The sequence below is a fragment of the Leptopilina heterotoma genome, unplaced genomic scaffold (assembly GCF_015476425.1).
Source record: "Leptopilina heterotoma isolate Lh14 unplaced genomic scaffold, ASM1547642v1 Lhet_36, whole genome shotgun sequence".
Lineage (NCBI taxonomy): Eukaryota > Metazoa > Arthropoda > Insecta > Hymenoptera > Figitidae > Leptopilina > Leptopilina heterotoma.
Genome location: NW_025111040.1, coordinates 1,879,016 through 1,892,103, shown reverse-complemented (window position 1 = coordinate 1,892,103; position 13,088 = coordinate 1,879,016). Strand labels below are relative to the sequence as shown.

The following is a 13,088-nucleotide window of genomic DNA, read 5'->3' as shown; positions in this document are numbered from 1 at the left end:
TTGTTAGAAGTGAACAAAGTAAAACTGAAGCTACAGCAAAATAGCATAATTTAACAGTGGGCAGATATTTATCTTTAGTGGTGCATGAGTAATTAGATGTCATTTTCGTCCCTTTCACAAAAGAAATGATAAAACTATAAAATTCAATTGTTTTGATTATTTCGACAATATACCCGAATTTATCGACGTGCAACACTATTTTTCTTATAGAAGAAGAAATTTTCTTATAGACGTTTTTTTAGATTTCTCTCTTGTGACCAGAAAGGGACTCTATGAGAATACGAAGCAAATGCCAAACGCCAAAGTTTAACTAATGATCCAGATAAATATCGCAAAGTACAATTTTCCTGCGGCATTAAACCTTTCTTCTTCTCTGCAATAGTTGCGGAATTATTTTATTATTCTATAAATCGTGAATTTATATTTGTAGGAAAAATAAACAACTATTGGAGATAAATTATGATAATGTCCCTTGAGTGTAAAATAGAGTGGAAAAATTAAAACCTTTATCGCGAAACAAATTGCTTATGACCTTTTGTGAATATTGTCATTTAGGATTTTTACGGATTTGTAGATGGTAAAAAATGGGTTGTAATTTGGTGCCGAACTTGGTACAAAATAGTCCTTTTGTTCTATTTTAATATCTGAAATCAGCTCTTATTTTTGCACTTTTCTTTTAGAGTGTATGACACTATTGTTTGGAACAAAAAAAGAATTAATAATTAAGAGCAACTGTTTAAAAATTGTCATCATATAGTAGAAAGTAGCATCATTAACTAAGATCGTTATTGTTTCTATGATTTTGAACTATTATTGCTGCTATAAAGAACTGCAACTTCTAATTATCTAACTTCTAATTAGAGAAAGAATTTGGATTGTAGAATAGAAGCTTTTTACTATAGGAGAGTCTACAAGATTAGTAAGAGTGGTGATGCTTATAATAAAAATAATGGAAAAGTATTAATAATTCTTCGTTGATGCGTTGTCGTTTGCGGATGATATTCTAGTATATGAAGCAAAAAGAGATTTTTAATTACTGCTTGAAGAAGTATGCCATAAAAAATAATTAGTGTATACAGATGTCGAGAAAACATGAGAGGAAAGATGGTAAAAAAAAGGGTTGAGAAAAAATCGTAAAAGTAAAACAAGAAAAGGGGAAGTGCCGAAGGAGAGTAAACAGAAAAGAAAAAAGATTCGTAAGAGCGGTTTTGAATGTTTGGGATAAAATTAAGAATAGTGGATTTCGAATTTAACAGATGACAGAGGTTAAAAATTTGATACATTCCAGTTTTTCCAATGGATCCTATGGATCCAAATTGAGACTTTGGTCTCAATTTGAGATCCATAGGAAAACTTAAACAAATAGAGTAGAGTATAGTAGAGTTTCTCTGCCTTTTGAGAATTGGAAATAAAATTCAACATCTATATTTGAAAAACCAAAAGAGAAACAAGACTAAGAAAAAGTTTTAAAAGCAAATAAAGCGTGAAATTTCAATTTAAAGGGAAATTGAGCGTTGAAATTGTTTTAGAAATCGAAGAGTTTATAACCGCGTGGCGGTACGTGCCGTTTACAATTAGATCGTGGATGACCCCAGGCAGGGGTCTGGAAATGTTGCTATGAATAACTTACATTGCCTCCTAGGTTTACACTCTAAACTCTAAATTCACTGCGAAGGGTTGTGACAGAAACTTGGAAATTTCCTCTCGTGGTAGATAATTGTTTTGTTACAGTCATTCATTCGCATATACATGCTGCTATCTCACACGCCAGTCACTTTAAAATATTCTGACACAATTTTTCTTGTAAAAACATCTTTTATCCTTCTGAACAATTTAGAGTTGACAAATATCTGGGTCAATTGTCACACATTCGTTACTGAGTGACGGTTACAGTAGTTCCACAAAAGAAAAATATAGACTAATAGCATTTGGAAAATGTTTGGGTTTTTTAGACCAAAGATATTTTAGCCGAATTTGCTTAAATATTCGTTTAGACTATAAATTACTTGCTTCAGTTATAAATTATTAGTTCAAATTGTTATTTGTTTTTATTATTATGGAAAAAAAAATTTCAGAGTTCTGTCTTTTTATATGAAATAAAAGAATTCGTTTTTTCTGCAATTTTAGCGAAAAGGAAAAAATTTAATACTTGTTTTCCGGGGATCGAATAATTAAAACTAAGCAATTCTTAAAAATACTGTTGATATTGCATTACACTTTTTTTCCACTTAAATGGTATAACATACATATATATTTACACTGAGTATTTATATTCTATTTAAAGAACTCTTGACCATTTAAAAATTGTCTTTTTATGTCATGAACAAATTTTCCAGTTTTGTGGAAATTGACACGATTCTTAAGGGCATATGATACAACACTCTCTGACATCATTGATCTAGAAATTTTGCCACTCAATTTATTTTTATTTTTTGAAATAATATTTATTTAAAAAAAAAAGTTATTGATGTTTTTGAATAATTTTGCAATTAAAGAAATTCGTAAATAAATGTAACAGAACATTGTTTTAAGTACAATTTTTTTCTTTATTTTCTAAAAATTTTCATTTTCAATTAAAATTTGTAATTAATTAAAATTATTTAAAGTTTAATTATCATTTAATATGTATAAATAATTATAAAATTACAAACAGATTGAGATTCAAAATGGAGGCGCTATTCTCCACCTACGAACGCCAAGGTCACCGCTAGATGGCAGTTTTCTTTCTTGGAATTTCTCCAGCCACCTGGTGGTGACCTTGGCGTTCTCAAGTGGAGAAATTAAACCACCATTTTAGAAACTTTTTTTTATAATTAAAAAAAATGTTATTGTGAGAATTATTTACTTTCTCTTTCCTCTAAAAAAAATTATATTTCAAATCTTATGGAAATTTTGATACAGGATTTAAATACTTTCTGTTCGCGTAGATAGAAATTTGAAAATTTTATTTTGTTAAGAAAAAATTGTGTTTTAGTTCCTGTTTTTCACAAAACAATATTATTTACAGAAACGTAATTATTTATTTATCAACTTAATATTATTTCTACAAACGTAACTAATTTTTTTTAAAACATAATTAATAAAATTTATTGTAAATATTAATAGCGATATTAACATATTAATATTACTTATGGACGTAATTAATATTATTTATAAGCGTGAAATTAAAATCATTTATAAACATAATTAATTATAAAGTATAGATAATTAGATGTATTAATAAATAATAATACATATTATAATCATGATAATTAGATGGTTGGGAATTTTTAATAACTGGGTCAGTGATGTTGGTAATAAATAAGATCAGGAGGAAGATGAATGAACAATATTTCTTTTTTTCTATGATTTGTCAAGAGAAATGATTTCCAATGACTTTTATTCGAGTATAGTTCAATATAATAGATATTTTTTAATAATGTACTTTCACTTTTCATTCATTCAGACTCTGTAAAGTTATATTACCGTTGCTTATATTTTAATTAGCTGTCGACGGATGAACAGTTATTTACACAATACATATGGAAATAGATGTTGCATGTACAATTTTTGTTTTATGACAATGATTTTATTATATTAGGACAAATTTCTATTTTGGGTAATAATTAAAAATTTTCTAGAATACGCTTCTGATTTATTGAATGCGGTAACACTGATAAATATTTGTATGAAATATAAGTAAAAATTTGTTTGAGGGAAATAAAATAATACTTGTCTGAAATAAATATTTGTTTAAAATAAATGTTTATTTTTAGGAAATAAATATTTATATGTATTAATTAATACAAATAAATATTTATTTCTTACAAATAAATATTTATTTCTTACAAATAAATATTTATTTCTTACAAATAAATATTTATTTCTTACAAATAAATATTTCTTTCTTACAAATAAATATTTATGTTTATTTATTTGGAAGAAAGAAATATTTATTTGCAAGAAATAAAATTATTTTTTCAACTAAAGCGACAATAGGTGTAGATTAGTCGGATGTATAACAAAAGCGGAAGTGTTCGTCTTGTGTCTCGACGTGCTACGAAAATGCATGGGAACACGTGCCCAAAACGAACTCTTTAGCAATACTGATTGCTGAGTACTTCCGGTGTCGCGATCCCACTTGAGCGATGAACACTTGAGACCAGAATGCCGGATCTTTTTGTATTTAAGAGAGAAAGAGAGATAGAGAGATGGAGAGACACTTATGTGTGTACGTGCCTCGAGATCCCGTTTATCGAACACATTGAAACTTTTGCCACACTTGATATCATCTCTCTCTCTTTCTTTTTGCTCCCGTATAGTCCAACATACAAGTGTATCATTGCATAAGAGACTGTGTACAATCACAAACTCATATGCCCACATATATACTTATATGTATATGTACTTGGTCTTCAAAGAAGACTCACACCTTCTTTTTTTTGTTCAAGTATAAAGTTGAACGGTCTTGCTTCTTTCAAGAAAATACCGCTTTACCAATGCTTTTGCTTCTCATTCACTTCAATCTATTGACTTTCTTGGCTAATGAAAACCGTTAAAGTCAATCACTGATGGCTGAAAAATAAATTTATCTAATATCAGGACTCGGATTGTGCGACTTTTTCGACTTTTTTGTGAAAAACTGCGACTAATTTAAATTTTTTTTTTAAATTTAAAGGAAAAAGTTTGAGTCAAAAAAATATTCTGTTACATTTATTTACAAAAAACTTTCAAATTTTTCGAAAACATCAATAACTTCTTTTTTACATAAATATTTAATTATTATTTTTCCATAGGAAATCAAAAATTCTTCAAAAGATTTAAATTCAAACTTTTTTGAAATTAAATAACTTATCAAAAATTCTTATAAAACATGAAGAAATCGATCACTCCGAGTCTTTGACTCGGAGCAATCGATGTCTTCATGTTTTATAATAATTAAAGATGACCGAGTGATAAAATCATTATTTTATATTATAAGACTTTATAAAAAAAAAAATTTTAATTATTTTTTATGAAAATAATTGAATTATTGGGAAGAAATTTATAAAACATTAGTAAATAAAATTGAATTTTGATATTTACAAAAATAATTGAAATTTTGAGGAGAATTTAAAAAAAAAATTTGAAAATAATTTAATTTCTGCGAAGAATTTTCTTACTTTTGAAGATAATTGAATTTTACAAAGAATTTTATTCAGAACTTTTGAAAATAATTTAATTTCCAATATGAATTTTATTATTTATGAAGATAAATAAAATTTTAATGCGAATTTTATTAAAATTCTTTGCAAATAATTTAATTTCTAGGATGAATTTTATTATTTATAAAGATAATTGAACTTTTGACAAGAATTTTATTAAAATATTTGCAAATAATGGAATTTCAGAGAAGAATTTTGATATTTACAAAGATAATTGAAATTTTGAGGAGAATTTAAAAAAAAATTTTGAAAATAATTGAATTTCTGCGAAGAATTTTCTTACTTTTGAAGATAATTGAATTTTACAAAGAATTTTATTCAGAACTTTTGAAAATAATTTAATTTCCAGTATGAATTTTATTATTTATGAATAAGATAAATAAAATTTTGATGCGAATTTTATTAAAATTCTTTGCAAATAATTTAATTTCTAGGATGAATTTTATTATTTATAAAGATAATTGAAATTTTGACAAGAATTTTATTAAAATATTTGCAAATAATGGAATTTCAGAGAAGAATTTTGATATTTATAAATATAATTGAAATTTTAAGAAGAATTTTAAAAAAAATTTTGTAAATAATTTAATTTCTGACAAGAATTTTCTTACTTTTGAAGATAATTGAATTTTGCAAAGAATTTTATTATTTATAAAAATAATTGAAATGTTGCAACTAATTTTTATTACAATTTTTTCTAAATAATTGAAATCCTGTGAAGAATATTATTATTTATGAAAATAATTGAATTTTTGCAACGAATTTTATTATTTATGATAATAATTGAATTCTTACAACGAATTTTATTACATTTTTTCAAATAATTGAATTGATATGAAAAATTGTACGTATTACTTATAAAAATAATTGAATTCCTGCGAATGATTTTATAAAAATTTTTGTAAATAGTTTAATTTTGTTTTGAAAAATTTTATGGAAATTTAAATTTTGAGAGTGAATTAGAATAATCTTTAGGGTCAGAGAAAAAGTCAAAATTTTGTGTGGGAATCAGGGAGAAGTTGGGGAAAAACAACATTAATTTTTTATGTCAACCCTGATTTACCTGCATTATTATTAAACCGAATTTTTATTTAACGAAAATCCTATTAAGCTGAACTTTAATTCAACCGAATTTCCATTTAGTTAAATTTCTATTTATCTACTTAGGGGTCGTCCATATACCAAGTGGACACTTTTCGGGGAGGGGGGGTTTAAAAAAGTTAGAAAATGTCCACGATCCAATGTATTTTTGTGTCCACAAGAGGGAGGGGGGGGGGTAAAAATCTTTGAAAAACTGCCCACGTGGTATATATGGACGCTCCCTTATTTAATTTAAGTGTTAATTTAGTTAAATCGATTTTTTATAACCAATTTTTCAATTTTCATGTGTTATTATTTGACCTAAGAATATTATTTTAACAAAATTCTATTTAGCTAAACTTTTTATTTGATCGAACTTTCATTTAGGTAATTTTCCAATGAACCATAATTTCTATTTGAGTAAATCTGTTTAAATAAAATTTCTTCTGAATGAAAATTTCTCTAAACAAAAAATCGGTACAATTTAAAAAAACAGAAAAAAACATTTTTTTTCTCAAACTCGTCTCAAGAAATTTTTTATTTTTTTCAATCCCCTACTCATGTTGGTTAGGTAATATTATTAAAGTTTTGCAAAGATCTAGATTGTAATGAAGAGAATATTTTTTTCCCTAAATGTTTCTCTCCCATCCCCATTTCTTCTTTTTTTTTGCGCTTGCAAAACGCTGACACCGTTACCCATTTCTTCTTACCCAAAGAGATTCATAAAAGGATCGGAAATATAGTACACTCTACTTCTTTCCATTGACGGTGGGAATTGACTAAGCTTGGCGCAAAGAATTCAAGGAAACTATTATATGCTTTTATAAATGATCGTTTTCAACGCGAGAAAGAGAGAGAGAGAGGAGAAAAACTTGAGAGAGAATTTCTTTCCATTGGGATGTATATATATATATATATATATATATATATATATATATATATATATAATGTATATGATGATGAAATAAAAAAAAAGAAGAAGATGGAAAAAAACTGACTAGACCACACGAAGAGTATATGTATAAAGAAATGAGAATCCTGGTCCCTGACGTGATCAGTAAAATATTTTTCTCTATATATTTATAGGGGGAAATATGTATAACTTTTTTTTGATAATATTTCTATATATATAAACGAGAAGTTTTCAAATTATTTCTCTCGAGATGTGAAATTTAGTTTCGAATATTGAAACATAAAAAGAACATCTTTAAATTTTTATTTTGAGATGAAACTAAAAGAAAATATAAAAATTACAGACAATCTTGAATATTGTAGAATTTTTTTTGTATATATTTATCAATTTTCTTCCTTTTTTTATTTTTAACTCCATATGACCATATTTGATCTAATTCTAAGTTGGTTTAATATTTCTTCACCCCACTTTTTATCAGACCCTATTTTTGGCTTAATTTCCGTTAAATTAATTTCTGAATTAGCTTAATTACCCAAATTTTTGTTTGACCTATACCTAAGTTTGGCCTAATATTTAAATACTCCAAAATTATTTGCCTCAAATATTTTAAACTGATTTTTCTTTTGGTAAAATTTTTCTTTACACTAATTTTAATTCCAAATTCCCAGATGGCTTAATATTTATTTACTTTAATTCATATTTTGCCTGATTTTTGGTCAAAAATGTTCGTTAATTCCTACTTAACTAGCATAATATTTATTTATTTAATTGTTTAATTATTTAATAATAATCAGGTGAAATAAATATGGAGCAGGTTAAATAAATATATATTCTAATAAGAATTAGGTCAAAATAGGTCACTCAAAAAGAAAGAAAAACTTTATGGTTTAAGAAGCCTAATAATTAGGCCAAATAAATTTATGTGAGCCTAATAAGAATTAGGTCAATATAGGTCAAATAGACAGTAGAACTTAATGGTTTTATTCATATAAAAAAAATTAAATTGTAAAAAAGTCACGAGTGCAATGTTAAATTTGGCCAATTGAGAACCGGAAGGTCGAGTAATAAATAAAAAAAAGAATGAGAATATTGAATCAACTACTTGAATGTTATTAATGATGTAATTAATTTATTTCTTTTCTCTTCTTTCTTATTTAACAGAGGGCGGACAATAGCGAGGAAATGGGGTTGAGGCGTCGACGCAATAAATTAAGGTTCAGGTCGGCAAAGTGATTGTTTAATGCTCAGGACAAAGAGGCGAGAAAATGATGACTGCCATGGCCAGGTTGCCTTGCAAGCAAACCTCGCCGTCTCAACAACCAAAGCTCAACAATTTTAATAACAACCGAGGCTACTGGGATATGCAACCACAACAAGCTGCGCCACCCTACGTCAGGAATCATCATCGTCAACATGATTATTCCGGTGAGTTTACTATTCTCCATCCATATAATTCAAAAATCTATTCTCTATCCATTTTTTTATTTACTTTTTTTTATCAAGTTTTTTGAGAATTCGACTATTTCATTTTTGATATTGGAGTGGGTTTTGAAAAATTTCTATCCGTTAAACACGATACTGGGTTTCAAAATTGCCTAGCACTTCAGGGTTTTGAGAAAAGTGGGGATAAGGACCCAGAAAACGGTGTTTGTTTACCCACTCTTTACCCCCACTTTTCTCAAAATCCTGACGTGCTAGTCAATTTTGGAACCTGGAATCGTGTTCAGCTGACAAAAATACGTAATAAAAAATTTTATGACTAAAAAATGTTAGTAAAGCTAAGTTAAAGTTCGCTCAAAAAATAATTTTTCACCTTCTGCTGATTATCGGCATTGTTTAGGATCAGTAAAAATTTTGTGACCAAAAACTGTTAGCAAACAGAATATAAAATTCGTTTAAAAAATAATTTTGCATCTTCTGCTGATTATCGGCTGTGGTTACTTTGTATGATTTGTGAGTAAAATTGATTTTGATGACCCGCATATTAATTGGAAATGTACTGGTAATAGTTTAGGACCTGTAAAAATTTTGTGACTAATAATTGCTAGCAAACAGAATACAAAATTCGCTCAAAAAATAATTTTTCATCTTCTGCTGATTATCGGCTGTGGTTAATTTTTATTAATTGTGAATTAAATTAATTTTGAGGACCTAGATAATTATTGGAATTGTTCTAGCAATAGTTCAGGACCAGCAAACAATTTTTTTACTAACAATTGTTGTTGTCATTCAATTAATACAATTCGCACAAAAATTATTTTTCCATCTTCTGCTGATTGGCGGCTGTGGTTACTTTTTGTGAATTGTGAATTAAATTAATTTTAATGACCCAGATATTAATTGAAATTCTTCTAGCAATAGTTTAGGTCCTGTAAAAATTTTGGGACTAATAACTGCTAGCAAACAGAATACAAAATTCGCTCAAAAATTAATTTTTCATCTTCTGCTGATTATCGGCTGTGGTTAATTTTTATTAATTGTGAGTAAAATTGATTGTGATGACCCGGATATTAATTGGCATTGTTCTAGTAATAGTTCAGGACCAGAAAAAATTTTGTGACCAAAAATTGTTAGCAAACAGAATATAAAATTCGCTCAAAAAATTTAATGGTTAATTTATTGTTTAGAGAACGCTTTCGAATTGAAGGAACAATATTCTAAGCTTCTCTGTAAAATAACGTGTAACGAATTTAAATATAAGAAAATAGGCAAACAAACATTAATCACTAATTTAACTCCATATAATTACGACTCCTCCTAATAATTAACTCCCTGCAAAATTGCAGGTGAATCATTAAATTCAAAAGTAAGTAACGTAATTAAGAATTCTTTGTCTACCATCATCATTTCTTCATTCCCTTATAATTGATAATGACAAAATGACGTAATTCAAAGACTGAAGCGCAAAAAAGGAGGAGAGGAGAGAAAAAAATATGCTGTGAGAGGGATATTACCGTGAGCGATAAAATAATTATTGAAGCAGCTGTGAAAACAGTATAACGCCATTTTGCTGGGCAAATAACACTTTTTAATAGAAGCCTCTTTCTTTAATTCTGTCTCTTTTTTTCTTTTTTCTCTCTCTCTTTCTCTCTTTCACCTTCTTTCGTCTTATCCTTTTTTTATGTCATCGTTGGTGTTCTACATGTCGCGTGAAACGATAAGTCCGTTGAATTACTCTTCAGCTGCTGTTAATTCATTGTTTACATGCGTTCACATTAAAACCACTAAAGAGCATTATCTTTCTCCAATTTTCATCTATTCCTCTCTTTTATTCTTCTCTCTTGACCTGTTATTTCCACTTCCTTCCTATGAAAATATAACAAACACTTCCTACTGTAAAACAAAAAAGGAAAATATCGCTGAAGTAAATTTAAAAAACAAAATAAAAATAAAATGTTTTATTTAAAAGTTTTAAATCATAATAAAAAATAAATCTCAAAATTTCAATTATTTTTAATACCATTTTAAATTAATTTATTGAAAAATTCAATTATTTTCACAAATAAAGTTCTCCACAAGAATTCATTTATTTAAAATAAAATTTTCATAATACCTATTTATTATATTTCGAAAAAATAAATTACTTAAAACAATGTTTATAAAATTCTTATATGAAGAATTTAATTATTTTCAAAAATAAGAAAATTTTTACACAGAAATTCAATTCTTTTTAAACATTTTAATAAAATTTTTCGCAATAGCTTCTCTTTCTTAATCTTTTCTCTCTCTTTTTACGTTCTAAAAAATAAAAATTGTTGAAAATTTGAATTGATTGCAATGAAATAAAAACACTGTTAACTTAAAAGTATCAAATTGCAACGAATTGATACCAAAAATTTGGATCAAATCAAAAGTTGTTCCAAATTTTTAGCATCAATTTGATCCACTTTAGTAACAATATGATGCTTCAAAGAAAATTGTGAATAAAATGATTTAGGTATTTTTTAAAAACAATTTTAATGTTTTTTGTTTGCAAAAAAATTGTTCACAGAAAAATTATTTTCGAATCGATTCTATATGGGTATATTAATGTCATGTGTGTGCGTACTTTCCTGAATAACTTTTGTGTCGCTCGATATTCTCATGTGCCAAACTGTACAACTAACAATACACTTATAGCAAAGAAATTACTCTACTTCCCAAAGCTATATACTATATATTCTTACAATATACTTCTTTTCTTAGAATCTTTTTTCTATATAAATGAAAACTTTGTTGAAAATTAAAATAAGCTTTGTTTTTTAATAAACAAGAGGAAACATTAACTTATGTAATGTTACATTTTCCAGTCAAGTTCAATATCCGCAAGAAAAGTTCTTTTTTCTAATTTTTTTTTCTTAACATTTTACTTTAAATAATTAAATCAAATTTTTTCAATATTTTTTATAATAATAATAATAATAATAAATCATAAAATCGACTTATTTTCGCACATAACTAATATAGTTCTCTATTTTTGTTTCTGCGCTTCAATATAGTAAATTTTTTGCCCCTTTGTTATATTCTCACACATCGAAAAACAACATTTGTATAAAGAACTCAGATTTTCACCTAAAAAGTTTTTATGTACAATAGATGTTTACATTAGATATGTATCTATTTACATGACAATTCACTTTTCACGCGACCGACAATAACAATATGTCCTAAAATGATTTTCTATTTGACATCTGTTTTCTGAAAGCAATAAAAATAAAACTATATTTTTGTTTCCTTGTTACAATTAAAGAACTGAAAACACTTTTATTCTTAATTTCTCCGGCTGTTATTTTTTTCGAGATGACAATATTTTTAAATATACTGCAAAAAAAAAAAAATTAAATAAATTCAAAAAAAAGAAGAAAGTTTTGTTTAAATTTAAAATGATTATATACATATGTAAATTAAATAAAAGCTTTGAAAATAAAAGAGAAGTAACATTTCAATTCGTGCATTTATCCAGGAAATTGAAATTTGAGTAATAGAATGACTCGGAGGTTAATGCTCCAACAACCTTAATTGGAGGAAACACGGTCATACCCTCAGAGTCAGACTATTATATCTATACCAACACATTTTATATAGAATAGAAAGAGAGAGATAGAGGGATATATATATAAAAGAAAATGTTTCTCACTAAATTTTCAGAAAAAAAAAAATCAAAAACCAGATGAGATAAAAAAGCACTTGACGACAGTATACATGTAGGTATATAAAAATTATATCATATTTGTATACAAATACACGTGTAAAATGTAAATGAAACAGAAAATTCTCTTTCGAAATCATCTTTGTTGACCTGCTTCTTTATCGCTTCTAGTATCACTCAAGTGATATTTTGTGAGGAAAAAAGAGAAAAAAAAAACCTCTCAGCCGCTGCGGGTCATCAATCAACGGGCACTCTCTCGAGCCATAAGAAAATCGAATAAAAAGAGTTAAAAAGAATAGAAGAGAAGAAAAAAGATTGTATATATACATGAAGCAGATGTTGTCTGTCATTAACACCCTCATCTTCGTCAAGAGCTAGGCTTATACACATTTACGTATAAAGCAAACGCAAAAAGTTTCCGAATTAATCCAATTTTCTTCAAATTGAAATAATTCTAATTTGTATTTAAGTCAATTATGTCGTTTAGTATCATTTTTACTTGCGAATTTACAAAAATTACATATTCTATTTAAATTTTAAATAATTCAATTCTCGTACCTAGTTGAATTCTGATAGGAATTTTGATTTAAAAAAAATTTCAACTAAAATTTTAGTAAATAATTGAATATTTAAAGCGTTATGACAGGATTTAAATAAATCATAAAACATTTTTAAATTAAATTCTTTAAAAATTAAAGGGAAGCAAAAATATTTAAATTTTTATTTTAAAAAATTATTAATAACATTATTTTTCTTTAAAAATTCTTAAAGTTGAAAATAATTT

General features: G+C 26.6%; 1 protein-coding gene across 3 annotated transcripts in view; it reads left to right on the top strand.

Annotated features, from left to right (window-relative positions):
- LOC122505534 overlaps positions 1–13,088 on the top strand; it is a 59,385-nt gene that overhangs the window by 30,057 nt on the left and 16,240 nt on the right. For all 3 annotated transcript variants that reach the window (XM_043617223.1, XM_043617222.1, XM_043617221.1), the window contains exon 2: positions 8,338–8,601. In XM_043617223.1, coding sequence (XP_043473158.1) covers positions 8,442–8,601 — 160 coding nt within the window. In that variant the 5' untranslated portion in view covers positions 8,338–8,441. The remainder of the gene's footprint in view (positions 1–8,337; positions 8,602–13,088) is intronic.